This window comes from Pelmatolapia mariae, linkage group LG16_19 (assembly GCF_036321145.2).
Source record: "Pelmatolapia mariae isolate MD_Pm_ZW linkage group LG16_19, Pm_UMD_F_2, whole genome shotgun sequence".
Classification (NCBI taxonomy): Eukaryota; Metazoa; Chordata; class Actinopteri; order Cichliformes; family Cichlidae; genus Pelmatolapia; species Pelmatolapia mariae.
Window position 1 is genome coordinate 28,582,053 of NC_086241.1, and position 21,337 is coordinate 28,603,389.

Consider the following 21,337-nt stretch of genomic DNA (forward strand, 5'->3'; position numbering starts at 1 on the left):
TGAAATCTTTGATGGATCAGCGTTAAAAATTAGCAAAGCCCAGGAAACGGTGGAGTAGCCGATGATTAGGGGCCAGTCCAGGACTGCTCGGACTTTCAACGGGTCAGGTTTTAAGTTACCTTGAGCGATAATGTATCCCAGGAATGTCACTGAGTCCACATGAAACTCGCACTTCACCTTCACCAACAGCCTATTCTCCAATAGGCGCTGAAGAATCTGCCTCATGTGGAACTTGTGCTCTACCATAGACTTATAAAAAATTGAGAATGTCATCAAGGTAAACAAAGGCACACCGGTTAATAAAGTCTCGGGGGACGTCATTAACCAAAGCTTGAAAGATGGCTGGAGAATTTGTCAAACCGAAGGGCATTACCAGATACTCAAAATGACCTAAATGGGTGTTGAATGCTGTTTTCTATTTACCTCCCAGTCGAATCCTCACCAGGTGGTATGTATTCCGTAGGTCAAGCTTACTGAACACTGTAGCCCCCTGAAGCAGTTCAAAGGCAGAGAAGAGGAAAGGTAAAGGATATTTGTTTTTGACGGCGATGACCGAAGAGTTTTATCTTTCTTCTCGACAAAGAAAAATCCTGCGCCTACTGGAGAAGGAGATGGTTGAATAATGCCTGCAGCCAAAGAGCCAGTGATGCATTTCTCCATGGCCCCTCTCTCTTGTTGAGTAAGACTATACAGGCCGCCAGATGGAAGCGGGGCCCCAGGGAGGAGATGTATTGCACAGTCATAGGGCCTATGAGGCGGGAGCGAGCGCACCCCATCCTTGCTAAACACTGCCCCCAGGTTGTGATAAACACGGGGAACAGCAGACAAATCCAGAGCCTCAGGGGTTTCACCAGGGGAGAGCGGGGTGACCGGGAGGGTGGTAGCCCTGAGACAGTTTATGTGACACTCCACCCCATCACCCACTCTTTCTTCCAGTCAATCTGAGGATTGTGTTTCACTAACCACGGATAACCTAACACGAACGGTGCTGACCAGACAAGGCAGAAACGCAGAGCTCACGCATCATTAATTCATTTTTTAACTCATTATTTATGTTATTCAATAACATGGTTCTCAATGCCTCTGGTTCCCACTTTGCCTGTGCTGCCAGGGTCCAAAAATCACTAGAAAAATCAGCCATGCTGCACTTACCTTGTTTGAGGTTAAGTAAGCGGTGTCCGGCATCTTCAGCACTGAGTCCCTTAAACACTGCGATGAACTTAGACAAAAAGTCAGCATAAGTTATTTTGTGGCTTGCTTGCAGTTGAGCCTGAGCCCAAGTCAATACGCGGTCCCTTAACAATTGAATGAAATAAGCAGTCTTAACTCCTGAGGTAACTGCCGAAACTTTGCATCAAAAACAAAACACATTTCCCAAGCTCCCCTGAGAACATCTCTGGCATAGGGGAATTTGTCGAGAGACACAGGTGAAAGAGATGATGTGGGTATACTTTCAGTGGGAGTTAATATTACCTGGGGAGATGGGTTGGAGGATGGGTTTTCCTCAGGCGGGGTCTGCTGAGCGAAAGCCTGAGCCAAGGCCGCAACCTCTTCATTGAGTCGAACTAGCATTTGCTGGAGGAGCTACTTGCTGTTGCAGTAGCTCCTCCAGAGTGACAGAGGCTGAAGTGGAGGATGCAGAGTCTGCTGAGTCCATGGTGTGGCTGGAATATTCTGTCACGAGGACAGGATGGACTCATGTGCAGACTGAGAATTACCATTCAGTTCTTTATTTACACAAAACACCGGGTGCTTATTAGAGATGCAGTTGCTTTAGAGATGCGATATTATGTATTGTTCCGACACTGACCTAAATTACTAGATCGGATAACAGAGAGAAATAAAAAATGTGATCCAATCCATTAAGTATCACAAAAGCACACCACAAAACTTGTGACATGGTGTAACCCAGCTCATGACTTTAGCACGTCGGATCAGTATGCGTCACATAATAGAGTGGCTGTGGCGTGTGAGACCTGTCGGCAGTCTGGAGTTACTTTACACTGAAAGCATTTGGAGCCCTGCTATGTGCTGCAATACCGGCATTTCATCTCGGAGAAAGCTATCCCGGTGAAGTAAAGCAAGTGTGTATGTTTATTTCTGAATGTTTGTAAAGTATTTCCACGTTAAGCTTAACAACTGATATATGGAGCTGCAGATGGACTGGCCATTGGCCGCCGATGGTGATTTTTCCAATTACATCCAAGGAGTTCCTTATTGAGGTGAAAAGGAACATGATTTGTCCCGTACTTCCACTAGAATTTAAAAAAAGTCTTTACGCAGCACAGCTGTGTCTTCTTCTCTCATTCTCTCCCCCTCCCTCTCCTGTTGCTACTTCAAACATGAAACTGATCAATGATCAGCTGATCGGCTTTTCTCTTGTTGTTGTTAATTATCCGCTAGTTTCCTCTTTGGGCCAGAAAGAGGAAACTAGCAGATAAACAACAGCAGCACATTTAAGCTTGGTAAGCTGTTGTTAGAATTTATTTAATATTACTTTCTAGTATCAGTTGATATTTGCTGGAGCCACAGATGTAAAAGCTGCTGGTCATGATATCGGTTTGGATATCTGATGAGAGGGAAACATGAAGATGAAACCAGAAAATGTCCTTACTGAATCATCAGAGCCGAACAGGTGATGGAGAAACAGGTTTCTCTTTTAGGTGACATGAATGAGTTAAAGGGAAGTTATGAACTGTTTCTGAGAGACAAGTAACACCAGGATCCTTTTCTATGTAGCTGACAGCGGGTAACTACACTAATGATGGCTTTTCAGGAGACCATTGTGGAAATTTAGTGCATTAAATAAAAGAACCTGGAGCCAAAGGATCTAGCTTGGGGGAGAAGTCTGGTAGAGTCAGTCAAGCCCACAGTGAGTGGGGATTGCAAGGCAACTTTTATGTGAATGAACGTTTGTTCAGGTTTAAAAATCCAGAGAAAAAGATAATGTGCCTTTAATTTTGCTGTCACGTGAAGTGTGTGAGCTTACTGTGAGACTGTACAAATGTGTAATGATGTACTATACATTTGCAGTGATGCGCAGTGAGTGATCATTTGACTTAGGGACCTGCAGCAGAGTTTGGGCCCAGACACGGCTAATGACGTCAGACTTAAAGACCGAATAAGAGCACATCTCCCAAAAATGAATAATAATAATTTGGTTCTTAGTGAGTGGTTTTGATATGCGCTGTAGGGCTTCCAGGTATTTGGGAGACAGATTTTTACCATTAGCTGAAATCTGATACCCCAGGAATGGAACCTCCTCCTAAGCAACCTGCAGCTCTGGAAGGCTGGCCTTATGACCTTCAGTAGCCAGATGCTTCGGCAGATTCACATCCCTATTAATTAGGTTTAGTCAAAAGGAAATCACTGACATACTGTAGGACAACAGAACCTAGAGTGAGTGTCAGAGAGTTTAGACTTTCCGTCAGACACCCATCATAAATAGTCAAACTTTCAATAACAATATAGTGCGGGTGGAGTGTTGCTGACTTCAACTGAGAAAATTGTCGGGCGGTGGAAGGAATACTTTAAGGACCTCCTTAATCCCACTGGCACATCTTCTGTGGAGGAAGCAGACTCTGGGGAGCTCTCTCTCTCTCTCTCTCTCTCTCTCTCTCTCTGTGTGTGTGTGTGTGTCTAATGCTGTGTGTGCTACAATGTGAGTGTGTGTGTGTGTGTGTGTGTGTGTGTGTGTGTGTGTGTGTGTGTGTGTGTGTGTGTGTGTGTGTGTGTGTGTGTGTGCGTGCGTCCAGATGAACAGAATCAATTTTTGGAGATTTACTTTCCTGGATGACTGAGAATGCATCAAGATGATAATGGATACTACAACATAACACGAACAGTGAGAAGTAAAACTCATTGTCTTACCAGATCTTATATTCTGTAAACTTAAAATAAACCCCTGAAATTAGAGTTTAGTGTTTTAAGTCTTCTATTAAAAAACACGAGTCAACACTTCTTTCTCCCAGCAGCATTACTGAAGTGACACCTTAACGATGCTTAATATCACAGTCTTTATGATGATAAAACATGTTCTCTAGTTAGAAGATGTCTGTGCTGTCACTTGTCATGAAAATGTCCAGAGCCAGGGTTCAAGCTTCCTCTTCAATCACCATTGATCATTATTAGAGCCCGCAAAAGATTTTTCACATTATCCCCATAAACAACATGCTTTTATAGAAATCACTGTGACAGAAAGATTTAGATTCTTGTTTCACAATGTGCATGAACTCAAAATCTTTAGAGTTTCGTACTTATAAATTATAGAAAAGAATACATTTATACTGTTGTAAAGACCCACCTTTTAGCACATCCCAGCACACCCACTCACTTCACCAAATGCACCTTGTTTAGTTCTCTCACCTTTGATTGGGTGTGGTGCTTGTCCTTAATTGCACTCACCTGTCTCACATTATATAAGGACTGCATTCACTTTTGGCTCACTCTTTCTTCACTCCCACATGGGGCGGCAGCAAAGGTGAGGTTCTGTTTGGGTTTTTGATTTTATGTATTGTTTAAGGTAATGAGTAACCTAAATCTGTTTTCTTTCAGCATTGGCAGTCCATGTGTGTCTTTCCTTCTTTGCTTTATTGATTTGAGAATAAAAGGAGAACCCTGTGAATGATTAGATGACTGCTTATTCTCATTCTAATCGGATGAGCCCATGATGCTGATTACTTAAACCCTGAGCCTTCCTTCATAACATGGTCCTCCGAGCTGGAGCAGTGTTAGCATCATGGATTCAAAGCAGCCATTGACTGAAGGTTTGAGACGATCCAGCCGTGATAGTCGACCTCCTGCCCACCTGCAGCAGTATGACGTTCAGTATCCTGGAAGTAGAAGAGCTGGATGTGAAACAGAGTCAAACCGAATGCCAGCACAGTGACAAAGACACACATGGGCTGCAGGATCCTGTCGGAGAGTCAGAAAGTCAACCAGAGACACGTCCTGCTCCTTTACCCACCAACCAAGATGAGGTCATGAGGGAACTGCTGACGACGATGAGGGAGATTAGGCAATTTATGATTCAATCATCTCCTTCCCATTTTCGTAGCTCCAGATCTTCAATTCGCACTGTCTCATCTGATGGAATCAAATCTTCTGTATGCAGTTTACGAGCCAGTCCTCAAACACATCAACAACATGAGCAGTTCCCAGTGATTGATACAGCAACCTGTCAATCACCCTTTCAGCCCTCACAGATTAGCCGTCAGTCTGGTTTAGTTTCAGCTGCCAGCCCTCCTTTACCTAATTCAACAATATTAGATGCTGCAGTCCCTTCAAGTGGTTTGCCTAGACCAGTCCTTGCTACACAAGATGAGACTCCCTTTGATTTCCTGGCCTCATCACGGCAGGATCCCCACCAGATCTCATGTGTTCAACCTGCTGTTCCTTCAGCTGAAGACCCTGTTCAACCTCTCATTTGCATATCTGACCACAAGCATTGCCCTCTTCTAGAGCAGCAACCAGCTACATCCAATGCCTCACATGAACAGAAACCTTTGATACCTGTTACTGCTAGCTCGGGTCACTCCTCTAGCACGAGAACACATGTATATAAGCTTGAAGGTCCTTCGTTTCCAGACCTTAGTAGAGAAGACGAAATGCAATACAGGATGTTATGGATGGCCCTTACAAACCTTCTTGATCCTCATGAGACAGAGCACTTCAAATATCATGTCCTTCTTGATCACCTCAAAGTAGACCAAGCTAAACGATTAGCTCTTGCCTTTTCCTACGCTCCTGACCCATACACTCAAGCCATCAAAGCCCTTGATGAGCGTTATGGGCAACCAAGACAGCTGGCATTGAAAGAGCTAAAGAATATACTGGAACTGCCTCCTATCAGAGCAGGTGATGGTCAGAGTCTTGATAATTTTGTTCTTCGTGTACAGGCTTTAGTTGGGTTGCTTAGCACTATGGGAGAACAAGGACATGCAGAACTAGATTGTGGCTCCCATGTTGATCGCTTGTTAGCAAAGTTACCTGCAGAGCATTTCAGTCGCTTCAAACGGCACGTTTACAGGGAACAGGGAGAAATGACGTATACCTTGCCTTTGTTCTCATCCTGGTTGCAAATGGAATGCAAGTGTCAACCAAGAAAGGCCAGTCCTGTTTCATCCTTCAACCAGCCACGACCTGCCCGTAAGTACACCTCTCCACTTACAACAATATTACATGGGGCAAATACATCTGATGATCCTGTACAGGCAGCACAACCGATCATAACAACTAAGGCAACATGTGCATACTGCTGCTCACCTGAACACCACATTAGTAAGTGTCCCGAGTTCATTCAGAAGACAAAGGATGAGAAAATAAACTGGATAAAAGCAAACAAACAGTGTTGGCGTTGTGCTAGGACTCATCAGGCCGCAAAGTGTGACCTGAGGAAAGCATGTGCCACCTGCATGGGACGACATCTACAGATCCTATGTGATGTAAATAAGAGATCTAAAACTGAAACTAATCCTGTAGTGAGGACACTGTACTTTGATAGACCTAGTGATTGTCCTAGTGTCCTTTTAAAGGTTGTGAAAGTGCTCCTGCGAAATGGCAAAAGAACTCTTGAAACATATGCAGTACTTGACGATGGCTCCCAGCGTACCATTCTTCTAACATCAGCTGCGCAGCATCTCAACCTAACTGGGGAAGCAGAGAGATTATCACTTAGAACTGTCCGTCAAGAAGTTGAAACTATTCAAGGTTCTTCCGTAAGTTTCAAAATCTCACCCATTGCACACCCAGAGAAAACCTACACAATTAATAATTCCTTCACTGCAAGTCACCTAGCACTTTCAGACCACACCTACCCTGTATCATTTCTCCAACGGAGATACAAGCATCTTCAAGGTATCCCATTACCCATTATTAATAAAGCAGTGCCACTCCTGCTCATAGGCTCAGATCATACTCACCTCATCACGCCTACTGCTCCATTGAGACAGGGACCATATGGGTCTTCTGCAGGAATTAAAACCCAATTAGGATGGACGCTTCAAGATCTGATCACAGACTTTCAGCCCCAGAGCAGTACAGAGCATGTGCAGTGTTTGTTCACATCTCTCAGTTCACCTGCAGATGTACTGCGTTATCATGTTGAGAAGCTATGGCAACTAGACACTTTACCTGAATACAGTGAGAAATCTGTGATCCGATCAAAGCAAGATCAACTGGCACTGGAACTCCTTGAACAGGCCAAAAAAAGGGTTGAGATCAATGGTGTTAATCGCTACGCCACTCCTCTTCTTCAGATGGCAAACTTTCCTCCTTTGAATGTCCCTCCAACTGTAGTCATGTCTAGACTCCGCAACACTGAAGCTCGGTTAGCTAAAGATCCTGACAAAGCCATGTCTTGCAAGGATCAGATTTTGAAATTGGAGCAAGCAGGCTATGTAGTTAAACTTAGCCCAGAGGAGATGCACAATAGCGAAGAAGCTTGGTATATTCCTCATCATATGACAAGTCACAACAATAAAGATCGCATAGTCTTTGACTGCTCTTTCACATTTCAAGGTCAGTGTTTCAATAAGTACCTATTGCCAGGACCAATCCTTGGGCCAACACTTCTCGGTGTTTTGTTGCGTTTTAGGCAACATTCAGTGGCAATAAGTGGCGACATCAAAGGCATGTTTCACCAAGTCCGTCTTCTGCCTCCTGATAAACCACTCCTCCGATTCCTGTGGCGTGACATGAGCAAAGCAGCCCCCCTTTAGTGTATGAGTGGCAGGTACTCCCCTTCGGTACGACCTGCAGCCCTTGTTGTGCAATCTATGCACTGCAAAAACATGTGAAGGAATATCAATCTGACAAAGATGTGCAGTCTTCAGTAATGCAGTGTTTCTATGTTGATAACTGCTTGCAGAGTTTTGCATCAGCAGAGTCGGCTCGAACACTCCTAGACAAATTAAGAAACCATCTATCAGAAGGAGGCTTCGACCTTCCCCAGTGGGCCAGCAATAATCCTGTTGTGATTAGCCATCTACCATCTGAGGTAAGAACGGCAAGTAATGAACTTTGCCTGACTGAAGACAAGCCATCTGGCCCACATGAACGCACATTAGGATTATTGTGGAATTGTGAGACTGACTTGTTTGCCTATAAATACAGAACTCTAGCCTCACACCCCACCACAATGCGTCGTATCTATGCAGTACTTGCTTGTCTGTATGACCCATTAGGCTACTTACTCCCATTTACAACACGCGCCAAAACCTTGGTGCAAGAGCTATGGAGAAAAGAGAGAGATTGGGACGACCCTTCCCTTCCACACAACCTCTTAGAGACATGGAAGTCCTGGGAAGAAGAACTTTGTTATCTTCCTCAAATTGCCATCCCACGTTGCTATACTTCTAAGGAAATGGACGTTTCTACCACAGTTCGAGACATTCGTATCTTCTGTGACGCTTCGGAGCGAGCATATGGTGCTGTCGCATATTTGAGATCAGATGATCTTGAAGGTCATGTGGAACTGAGTTTCTTGTTAGCTCGCTCACGTGTTGTTCCTAAGCGGAATTTAACAATACCCAGACTGGAGCTATGCGCAGCCCTACTAGGCGCACGCCTCTGTGAGCTCATACAAACAGAACTCACCTTACCTGTCAGGACCACCACCCTTTGGACTGACTCGACAACTGTACTTCACTGGCTTCAGTCAGATTCCTGCAGTTTCAAGGTATTCGTAGGAGCCAGAGTCTCAGAAATTCAAAACCTCACAAACAGTCAAGACTGGAGATACATCAATTCAGCCACAAATCCTGCTGATGATGTTACGAGAGGTAAATCCCTGAAAGAGTTCCTTAGTCCAAACAGGTGGACCTAGGGTCCCTCATTTCTGCATGAACCTCCACATAACTGGCCCACAGTTACAGATTTCCATCCTGATGATGATCAGACTGAGTTAAAGAAATCCTACTTTTTTGGTATTGTCAGTACCCCCCTCCCATACATACACACCCTGCTTCAGAACCTATCAAGAGCTATTGGATTTCACGGCTCGTTCACTTCCCAACCAAAAGGGTAACATTCCTTCTGCAGCTGATTATGTAACAGCAGAACAAGAATTCCTTCGTCAGGCACAACTGGACAGTTTCGGTGAAGATTTAGCCCATTTACAGTCAGACAAACCCCTCTCATCCGACAGCCGTCTATTGTGTTTGTCACCAGTATTGTGCAGGAATTCTGGACTTATCCATGTAGGAGGCCGACTACGGCAAAGCCCAGACTTGGAGTTGAATGTCATTCACCCAATAGTACTTGATCCTGCTCACCCAGTGACCAAACTGTTCATACAAGATTATGATGACAAACTGCATCATGCTGGTTCAGAAAGACTTTTTGGATTCTCAGAGGAAGGGAAGCAGTACGCAGGCATCAGTATAGCTGCGCTGCATGTCAGAAATGGAGAGCACAGCCCATCTTGCCAAAAATGTCAGACTTGCCTGCTGCTCGTCTTAGGTTATTCAAACCACCTTTCTACTCCACAGGAATAGACTGCTTTGGACCATACATGGTCAAGACCGGCCGCAGATCGGAGAAAAGGTGGGGAATAATATTCAAATGTCTCACGACTCGGTGTATACATCTTGACCTCCTAAACAGCATGGATACCGACTCCTTCCTCATGGCCCTCCAACGATTCATTTCTCGATGAGGAACACCCCTGGGAATTATATGTGATCAAGGAACTAACTTCAAAGGAGGAGATAAGGAACTACGGGCTGCTTTTAACAACCTTGCTCTGACTCTAAAGCCGGTCCTGATGACTAAAAGAATCCATTTCAAATTCAATCCCCCGCATGCACCCCATTTTGGTGGAGCCTGGGAGAGGGAGATACGTTCTGTGAAGAATGCTCTGAAGAGAACCATTGTTGCACAAATGGTCACTGAAGAGGTCTTAAGAACAGTCCTAATTGAGATTGAAGGCATTCTGAACTCAAAACCCCTAGGCTATGTATCCTCAGACATTGCGGATATTGATCCCATAACCCCAAAACTTCTCATTATGGGCCGACATGATTCGTCACTTCCCTTAGTATCCTATTCTGATTCTGACCTCCTAGGTCGACGACGATGGCGACATGCACAAATATTGGCAGATCACTTCTGGCTTCACTTCATAAAAGACTATCTACCATCCCTCCAAAGAAGACGCAAATAGCAGAAGGAGAACCAGACCTCACACTGAACTCTGTCATAATGATCATGGATTCACGCCTTCCACGTGCCCTCTGGCCCGTAGGAAGAGTGACACGCCTCCTGAAAAGCCCAGATGACCGCATCAGAACCGTGGAAGTCTTAGCACAGGATAAAACCTATATCCACCCTGTCTCCTGTCTGATCCCCCTGCCCCCGCTTCCTGACGAAGACTGATTCTGATCATATCAACATATTTCTCACTAGAAATATGGGGGCGGCTGTTGTAAAGACCCACCTTTTAGCACATCCCAGCACACCCACTCACTTAACCAGATGCACCTTGTTTAGTTCTCTCACCTTTGATTGGATGTGGTGCTTGTCCTTAATTGCACTCACCTGTCACACGTTATATAAGGACTGCATTCACTTTTGGCTCACTCTTTCTTCACTCCCACATGGGGCGGCAGCAGAGGTGAGGTTCTGTTTGGGTTTTTGATTTTATGTATTGTTTAAGGTAATGAGTAACCTAAATCTGCTTTCTTTCAGCATTGGCAGTCCATGTGTGTCGTTCCTTCTTTCCTTCTTTGCTTTATTGATTTGAGAATAAAAGGAGAACCCTGTGAATGATTAGATGACTGCTTATTCTCATTCTAATCGGATGAGCCCATGATGCTGATTACTTAAACCCTGAGCCTTCCTTCCTTCATAACATATTCCAATGTATGAAATACACTTCTTGTAAAAAAAAAAAAAAAAAATGTTGATTCGAAATGCATTAAAAAAAAGCTCCTGCCGTGACCTTCCTTATGCAAGCACGCACACACACTCACACACAAACTCACATAGTAGCACACACAGAGAGAGAGGGGGAGGGAGAGAGAGAGATCATTAATACAAGGATTGCAGCAGCTTTTGGATTTTCACTCTTTGTTGGATTTAATATGAACAGCCACATAAAATTCATTCCAATTTTTTGCCTTTGCTTTAATTAAGATGTGTCTTTAAATCTACCATACCTTTCTTGTTCAAAAAGTTCACTGACATAGTAAAGTGGCGGCTAGGGAACTCAGTAAGTATGAGCAGCAATAGCTTAAGGACACTTTCTCAAATAAAGAGGATTTCATCATCTGCAGTTCGTGAAAAAAAAGTGCCACATTAAAAACAAATCAGCAGATCCACAAATTATGGACACAGACTCTTTTCAGCTATAGAGGTAGAGGTACACTTCATGTACTTATCAACATACAGTTTAAAGGCTCGCATTAGAGTGCATTGGTGCACACTTGGGCATCTTTTATTTAACATGGTTATACCACTGTGAATTTTGCTATATAAATGAGCTCAAGAGTCTATCATATGTGTGACATCCAGCTAAAAATCGAAAATATATATTTTTAAATCAGTAACTTTGCAAATTTAGAGGAAATGTTTCTGGACAACAAATGAGTGGCGTTTTAAACAGGGTTTGAATAATCAGCACTGACAGACACAGACATTTATGAAGCGCAGGCTATAACAGACATACTTACCGTGTCAAAGGACTGCGGATGTCTTGGAGCAGAGAAGCACGCTGTATTGTTGTTTTTCTCTTATGCATAAGCAACGCCCGACTGTCAGAAGCGCTCTGTGCGGGTAGCAAAGTCGGCTCCAACGCATGTCCTGGTATCAACCGGTCTTTCCACCAGCTGGCTGGATCCTCAGGTTTCATGCTGGGATCAGCCGCAGAACCTCGCACTGTCCACTGGGGCACGGCAAAACTTGCAAGTCCTAGTTTGGTTCTTCACTGCTCGCAGAGAATTAACAATTAAAGAAAGGGATCCAACACGAAACTCAAATCAAACAGCGCAGTCGGAATTGTCCACAACCACGCTCAGTTTCACAAATAAACAAAAAGCTTGCACCAGCCATACTGTTCATAGACACAGGAGGGAAAAACTTCCCAGAAACTGAAATTAAAGCCGCCACTACATCATTTTGGAAAGGTCCAGAGCCTTTATACATAACATATGCCAAGCGGACTCAGAGGGAGATAAAGAATATGTAGCCTTAGAATTTAACATTTACAGTTTAAAGAGACACCCAGGTTAGTACCGCGCTATCGCCTCTAAACATCCTTAAAAAAATCAGTTTCATTAACAGAGGACACATGAAACAAGCAAAGCTGGCAGTTCTGAAGAGCACAGTGCACGCTCTCATTTGACAAGTTGGCCTACATTTTCCAGAAAGACCACATAGTTAAAACCTGTAAAAATACTGAATTAAGAAAAAAGTTTCACACTATGTTTCACCAAGTTAAAAACAAATCCAGCAAAGCTGCTTGTAAAACACGCACACACAATTTGCAGTTTCAGGTCGCCTGTCTAAGAGCAAAGTCTTTCTATAGTGTTAGGATAAAAAGACAAAGTAATTCCTGTTTGTATAAATTCACACTGAAAACCAAAATACACACAGCGGTTGATAAAACAAGATTAAATGATGTATTGCACCTCTATGTTTTAAAGATAGCATCGAGACTCAATGCATATTTTGTCCAGAAATTTTGAAATTTAACTGTGAATTTACGCGAACTAACGAAAATGTGCCTAGGTGTCAGGCTTAACCCCAATGAAAGAGTTCGCTGGCTTTTATCAACTTTTATGCCTCTTCCCCCACCCCAAAGCGCAGTTGTTAAAACAACCCTACAATGCAACATAATCCTGGTGGCATTTGTTTATTTATTTGTTTGGGAAGACCTCAAATTCGACTTAACTATCCCCCTCCCCAAAGCGCAGTTGTTAAAACACACGCAATTTGCCGTTTCAGCTCGAGTGTCTAAAAAGCACCATTAAAAAAATTTGATCCTGCATTTACAAAAGTAACTCCTATTTGTATACATTCACACTGAAAACCAAAACGCACACAGCGGTTGATGAACCTAATTAAATAATGCAATACACATCTGTGTTTTAAGGCATGAGAAAGTCATCGCGTATTTTTGTTTTAATTATTTTAAATTTAACTGAAAATGTATGCGAACTAACGGCACTGTTGTTAGGTGAAAGGCTTTTGGGATGCAAACATTTGATGAAAGTGATATCATAAAGTCTGATCTGTTAGGTGCAGGCTGTGTGCAGACAGGAATAGGACCCAAGGTGCAGACTCGGGAGACCAAAGGTGAACTCAAAACAGCTTTAATACTGAACTCAAAAAAGGGTAACATAACATGACTGGAAAAAATCAAAATAAACTTAAACCAGAGGACTAACAGAACACACAGCTAAGTAAACGGTAGAACGCGACAGAGAGCACAGGAAAACACAGGGCTTAAATACGCAGAGGGAGTAATCAGGGAATGGGCAACAGGAGGGAAACACAGCTGGGGCAAATCAGGACTAACGAGACAAAGAAGCGTAAACTGAACACACTGAGAAAAGACAGAGACCTTCAAAGTAAAACAGGAAACACAACACAGACTGAACTTACAGACACAGACTGACTGGACACGGGGATATAGCAACTAAGGATACACAGAGACGCGAACTAGAAAAGGGGATACAGCTGACAGGGGAGACAGAGCAACTAGAGACGACAGAGACATAAACCATAAGACAGAACTCAAAGAAACCAAAGACTAGAAATTATAAATAATATAACAAACTCAAAAACCCTGGGTCAACGACCCAGGCCTCCTAACAGTACCCCCCCCCCCCTTAAGGGCTGGCTTCCAGACAGCCCAAACCAGAATCACCAAAAACGAAAAACAACCCAACCAGGGCGGGCGGTGGGGGAAACAGGACGGAGGGCTCGAAACAAACCAAACAAGGAGCCAGAAACAAAAAAAAGCGCAAACAACGGAGCCCAGAAAGCAACATAACAAAACACACAGGCGGCCAGGAAAAACAATTCACACAAAGTTCAGGGGGCCGGCCGGGCGGAGGCACCGGCGGCGACGGAGCAGGTCAGGAGGCCGGCCGGGAGGCACCGGCGGCGACGGAGCAGGTCAGGAGGCCGTCCACGATGGCGAGGACGCCCAATCATCGGACCGGAAAGCGGCCGGACAGGACGTGCAGGACGTCCTGGACGGACAGGCCGGACAGGACGTGCAGGCCGGACAGGACGTGCAGGCCGGACAGGACGTGCAGGACGTGCAGGCCGTGCAGGACGTGCAGGCCGGACAGGACGTGCAGGACGTGCAGGCCGGACAGGACGGACAGGACGGACAGGACGGACAGGACGTGCAGGCGGAGCTGTAGCCGAAGCCGGATCAGGCGACGGCGAAGCAGAAGCCAGAGCTGGACCAGGCGACGGCGAGGCAGAAGCCAGAGCTGGACCAGGCGACGGCGAGGCAGAAGCCAGAGGCGACGAAATAGGTGGTGGCACTGCAGGCAACGGCGTGGGAGCCGCAGGTCGTGGCACTGCAGGCAACGGCGTGGGAGCCGCAGGTGGTGGCACTGCAGGCGACGCCGAAGCTGGGGCTGGACCAGGCGACGGCGTAGGCGCTGCAGGCGCTGAAGCTGGGGATGGACCAGGCGACGAGGCTGAAGCTGGACCAGGCGACGAGGCTGAAGCTGGACCAGGAGACGAGGCTGAAGCTGGACCAGGAGACGAGGCTGAAGCTGGACCAGGAGACGAAGCTGAAGCTGAAGCTGGACCAGGCGAGGCACGAAGCTGGAGGCGACGAAACAGGTGGTGGCACTGCAGGCGACGGCGTGGGAGCCGCAGGTGGTGGCCCTGCAGGCGACGGCGTGGGAGCCGCAGGCGGTGGCATTGCAGGCGACGGCGTAGGTGGTGGCTGAACGGTCTCCCCGGAACCGTCAGTAGAGATGAGGATGTGTTGGCTGGGTCCTCCAAGACCCCCAGCTGACGAGGCAGGAGGCTGGACGGGCTCCTCGGGCCCTCCAGCTGACGAGGCAGGAGGCTGGACGGGCTCCTCGGGCCCTCCAGCTGACGAGGCAGGAGGCTGGACGGGCTCCTCGGACCCTCCAGCGGAGACAGAAGGCTGGACGGGCTCCTCGGACCCTCCAGCGGAGACAGAAGGCTGGTGCGGTTCTCCAGAACAGGCGACGGAGGAGAGGAGTGGCGGTGGCGAGGGCACCGTTTCCTCCGGGATGAGGGAACAGGAACTGGTGGAGACATGGAGACCACCTCCTCATCCTCCGACCACATAGCTGCCAGGAAAAAGGCAGGCGAACGAGGTCCCGGCTGGTGTGGCGAGGGAGAGGAAGTCCGTGGCAGTGTTGAGGCAGGTGGGCTGTGTATGTGGTACTGGGGCAGCGAAGAGGAAGAGTTAGTGAGAGAGAGGGCAAGCTCACTAGCCTTGACTTGCTCTCTCCAGGCAGTAATGGTGCGATCCAACTTAGTGTCTTTGGCAAACTGACAAAGCTGAGGGTTATGCCGAATGATGGCATCCACTGCACTTAACCCGACTGCCATAGTCCGTAAATCCTGTGACTGGGCAATGCGGTCAAGCAGGCTCACCATTCGCTCCATCTCAGCGTTGTCCTCTGAGGAAAAAGAGTCTGTGGGGTCCATTTTCTGGTCGCGTTCTTCTGTTAGGTGCAGGCTGTGTGCAGACAGGAATAGGACCCAAGGTGCAGACTCCGGAGACCAAAGGTGAACTCAAAACAGCTTTAATACTGAACTCAAAAAAGGGTAACATAACATGACTGGAAAAAATCAAAATAAACTTAAACCAAAGGACTAACAGAACACACAGCTAAGTAAACGGTAGAACGCGACAGAGAGCACAGGAAAACACAGGGCTTAAATACGCAGAGGGAGTAATCAGGGAATGGGCAACAGGAGGGAAACACAGCTGGGGCAAATCAGGACTAACGAGACAAAGAAGCGTAAACTGAACACACTGAGAAAAGACAGAGACCTTCAAAGTAAAACAGGAAACACAACACAGACTGAACTTACAGACACAGACTGACTGGACACGGGGATATAGCAACTAAGGATACACAGAGACGCGAACTAGAAAAGGGGATACAGCTGACAGGGGAGACAGAGCAACTAGAGACGACAGAGACATAAACCATAAGACAGAACTCAAAGAAACCAAAGACTAGAAATTATAAATAATATAACAAACTCAAAAACCCTGGGTCAACGACCCAGGCCTCCTAACATGATCTCTATCACTCCATCTCCCTTTTCACCATTTCTTGAGATAAACGGCGTCTTAAAGTCTGAAACAGTCAACAATGCGCAGTTGTTAGAAACAATGCAACACGGTTGGGCAGTCGCTTAACTAACCGTAGAAAATCTGCTTATAAAACACACACACACACACACACACACACACACACACACACACACACACACACACACACACACACACACACACATTTGCCGTTTCAGCTCGATTGTCTGACAACAGAAGTCTTTCTATAGTGTTAGGTTGCATCAGAATGCGCTTTAGGGTAAAAAGACAAAGTAATTCCTGATTGTTTAAATTTACCATGAAAAGCCAAAATGCACACAGTGGCTGATGAACCTGATTAAAACGCACCCCCCGCTAGGAGAAGACAGTGCGTGCACAGTGGAATCGCATGGCCTGGAAGTGCCGCATTTTGGATGAGTGAGCGCGCGTGCATGAGAGTACACGTGCGCGTGCTCGTACGTGCAAAAGGACCGGTTTTTAAGCTCACACCCCCCCCCCACAAAGGTGGCTGTTATATTCTTCTTATGTGTTTACAAGCCGCCGGGTTTTTCATTGTAAATAAACACATCTTTTTTGCAAGGAATCTCCCATCGGTTTTTTCCCACCCACTTATCATGACAGTTAAAGCATATGTTGGCACCTTAAAATTACTGTATATGAGAGAATTGTTCTTACTGACTGTATTAATTTTTATTTTTTACTTTTCTTTATTTACACATCTAGTCTTGTATTACTTTTAATGTTATAAGGAGAGCCATCCTGAATGTTCACATTGAACAGAAAGGAAGGATTAATTGTACATTCCCAAAGCATCAATTGCAAGAGGCGGACCAATGGTGTTTCAGAACTCTCCCTCCCTTGAGGATGAAGCAAAATAATAAAAACCTTCCACAGACTCATATGACTAACTGTGAATCTTGGTAATGAATGTTCTTCAAGATGTTTTGAGATCTTTATGAATGGCACAAAAGCACGTTGCATATTGTTACAATTCTTTTTCTTGTTTTTGTTTTTCCATTCATATTTGTTATACAGTTTGTTTTATGAACAAATGTTTTGTCTTTGAAAACAATAATGGACAAAGAATCAAATGTTACCTTTGTAACTCTGGACTGGTATGTGGAAATTAACAAGTACAGATATATTTTCTTTTTTATTATGTTTACAATATATATTCTAATACTCTGCAGTAATTCTACTATTGTGTATTTAATCTGGATTCATAAAAACCTCCACGAGCCTATGTACATTTTCATTGCTGCTTTGCTACTTAACTCTGTTCTATACACTACAAATGTTTACCCAAAACTTCTGATTGGCTTTTTATCTGAAAAACAAGTCACAACATATTCAGCCTGTCTCTTTCAGTTTTTTATGTTTTACACTCTAGGTGGTTCAGAGGTCTGGCTTCTGGCCGCCATGGCCTATGACAGATATGTGGCAATATGCAAACCTCTACAATATCAAACTATCATGAGAAAAACCACAGTGAGTATTTCCCTGATCATAGCTTGGCTTGTATCCGGTTGTCATATGGCTGTCCTAGCAATAGCGAGTACGGAAGCTAAACTGTGTGACTTTAAAGTAAAAGGAATATTTTGTAATAATGCAGTTTACACTCTTCAGTGTGAAAGATCAAGATTAATTACCATCTTTGGTGTGATTACTTTACTAGATCTTGCAATACTTCCTATGCTCTTCGTAGTTTTTACATACACAAAAATATTTATTGTTTCTTATCAAAGTTGTAAAGAAATTAGGAAGAAAGCCACAGAGACTTGTTTACCCCATATGTTAGTTTTAATCAGTGCCATTGTGTTTTTTGTGTATGATATAAGCATAGCTCGGGTGGAACTAGATTTTCCAAAAACTGCACGCATAATAATGACATTACAAATAGTAGTCTATCACCCTTTGTTTAATCCATTTATATATGGGCTCAAAATGAAGGAAATTTTAAAACATCTAAAAGGGCTGCAGGCCAAATTCATTACTTGTATTAAAATTGGATGCTAAGTATTTGTCATTTGTTCTATAATGAGTTTCACATCATCAAATCATCCCTTCCAGAACACTTTTCATGTTCATTTATTGTATCTGTGGAAAGAAATATAAAAAAAATGCTTTCATTAATTAATTTATTTACCAAACTGTCACCGTGTTTTTAACAGATGACATTTGTATTATTTATTTTGCGATTTAAATATTAATATTAATATTGATTATACCTATGATAACATATGTTTATTCATAACATAAATGTTGAATAACTATTCCTACAGGTACCTTAATACAAAGTAATAGAGTTTATTATGCCAAAATGTAAAGACTTTTGTCTCCTCTTTTGTAATTAATGTTCTCATACCTCCTACACTTGTCTATTTTAATGTTTATTTATTTTTATTTTTTAAGTTGCCGCTTGTTAAACTCAGTAAGAGATTCTTGTGAATGGGGTTTGAGAATTATAGTTTCAGACCTGTAGAGTTCTCGCAATATAAAAGCTAAGAGCACTTTTCTTAACATAGACACCAACAGTGCTTTAGGTACAGCTAACTGTAAAAAAATCAACTGTATATTGCACATTAATATTGTCAAATTTCTTTAATTTATTAATTCAAAAAATAAATATATAATGAATGAATAATGATAAAGTACAGAAATGTAGAAATTTTAATTATCTTTACATTAGATATATTCTGTTAATTCTGCTATCATTTATTTGGATTTTATTAAAGCTCCATGTACCTGGGGTTTTTTTTTCTTTTCATTCTTATGTTGACTATTTATCCTGTCTCTTTCACCGGTTCATTTATTACTCTATATGTGCCATGATAACTGAGTGGCATGTATATAAACATAGCACAAAAAGTAAGGAAATGTGTGTTTCATGTGTGTTTCGTTATGCTTTGAAGAAGCTTTGGAAAGCCTTTTTATTTACCCTTAAATAATGCCACACTTGTAAGGAAAACACATTTGTTGGTTAAACAGCAGACTTCAGTATGTGGGTTATGTTCAGGGATTGACTGATAATCTGGCATACTGGGCATTTGCCCAGTGAACCGAGGGGTCAATATAATTATTTTTCTTTGTTGGTACTATTACTCACCATCACAGCAACCCATTCTTCATTTTCATTACTGACACTGGATTCCTCAATCAAATCTCAGTCGGCCCTGTATTCCTTGTGTACTCATGCAACTTGTAGAACAGAGTTTAGTGTGGAATAAGTGTTTGATAAAGATGGACAAACAAAAGTGAAACAGCTTCTGCTCCTGACAGTGTTAGCTTCTGTGGTTTAAATGTCCTATAGGCTTGTTAGAAAATTCTCATGTAAAGCGAGACACACAGAGTAGTCTTTACTTGCAAGGAAGCAATAGCATACATAGTGAATGTCTATGCAATTGTTTAACCTGGCAATCCTGTATGTTTTATTTATAAACTTCTTCCAGTGTTATACTGGGAACAGATGTATGTCATGGTCCGGCGAGTGGCCTTTTCCACACTGTCTCAACACTCCCACCTCTGGGCAGAGCACTCGTCAAGCATAGCTGTCACCTCCTCACCTGTCTACAATCAACCAGCAGTATTTAGGACAAGCATCTACAACTACTCTTCACCAGATGGTCTACAAACCTATGTTAGTACTACGCGGCCTTTCCTTCTTATGCTTACCTCAGTTCCCCAGGGAAGCCTTCCTCTTACCTGCCAAGCAAGACATCACTTACTCGGGTCATTCTTATTCCCTCTAGCCTCTGTTTCCTTCCCCTAACCACGCTGTTCCTCTGTTTCAGATCCTCCACACTCGAGACCCCTGCACTCCCCTGTACACTCTTCTAGTGTTTTTATCTATTCCTGTGTTTTTCAATGAAGGTTTGTGTTAAATCTGGTTTTTGCTGTCTGTGATTGTATCTGTGTTTGGGTCCACATTTTACATCCTGGCCTCTCCTTGACACATATTGTCAATGAGGGTCCTTCCTTGACAATATGTGTGTGACACTCTTACAGCGAAACAGTTACTTGGTCTACTTGTACTGAACCAAAGAGGTCGATCATCACAGGATTAAATGACTACAGGCCTATCACCCTGATGTCTTTGGCAATGAAAAGCTTTGAAAGACTGGCGGGGAGCCACTGGTGGAACACCTACAGTTTGCTTACCAGGGAACCAGGTCAATTGAAGATAAATCCTGCATCACCTTAATAAACCAGGGACATATTCCAAGATCCTGTTTGTGGACTAGAGCTCATTTCACACACAGACCATCAGCACCGGCCTCCCCCAGGGGTGTGTTGTCTCCCCACTGCTCTTCTCCCTCTACGCTAATGATTGCCTCCCAAAAGACCGTTGTGGAAATTTAGTGCATTAAATAAATAAAGTCACGCTACTGGAGTTGTATTTTGAACAGTTTATTCAAGGAAAGACTTCAGTCAGCTAAAGGCAGTGATTGTGTTGACCTGCGAAATTCACCCAAACAAAGGAACCAGTCCCTACTTATACAGACTCCTCACCTCATCTTTTTTAACTTGTTGTCATGCCGAAAACTGGTCAACCTCCAGGTGAAGCACAGTTGAATAGGATATATGGAACAGACAGGTTAAACAAAAACTTAATTGTCCAGAGGCAGGAAGTAGGACATTGCTTCAGTTAAGAAGATCCTGCATACCTGCCCTTCTGCATTTGCAGGTGTGAAACAAAAATGTAGGCACTGGACCAAGAAAGCTGTATCTAGTGTATAAAGCTAGTATATAACAAAATAATCTTCAACATTCTCTCCTTTTGATTCTAAAGAACCATATGTAGAGTAAAAAATCATTATACATAAGACTCTCATAAACTCATAATTAAACCACATTATATGTGAAAGGTTATAAAACATGGAGCCAAAGGATCTAGCTTGGGGGAGAAGCAGGCCACGAGTCTGGTGGAGTCAGTGAAGCCCACAGTGACTGGCCCACAGTGAGTAGGGCCTGCAAGGCAACTTTCATGTGAATGAATGTTTATTTAGCTTTAAAAATCCAGAGAAAACCATGAGTAACATGACATGAGCC

At 43.8% G+C, this 21,337-nt stretch overlaps 1 protein-coding gene across 1 annotated transcript; it reads left to right on the plus strand.

Annotated features, from left to right (window-relative positions):
* Positions 1–17,362: 17,362 nt before the first annotated feature.
* Positions 17,363–18,304, plus strand: LOC134644516 (olfactory receptor 6M1-like). The gene has a single exon (XM_063497605.1). It carries the CDS (start codon positions 17,363–17,365, stop codon positions 18,302–18,304), a length of 942 nt encoding a protein of 313 aa, XP_063353675.1.
* Positions 18,305–21,337: the final 3,033 nt, after the last annotated feature.

Excerpts from the sequence above, each read along its gene's own strand:
- LOC134644516 (XM_063497605.1), top strand. The coding sequence starts at position 17,363 with ATGGACAAAGAATCAAATGTTACCTTTGTAACTCTGGACTGGTATGTG.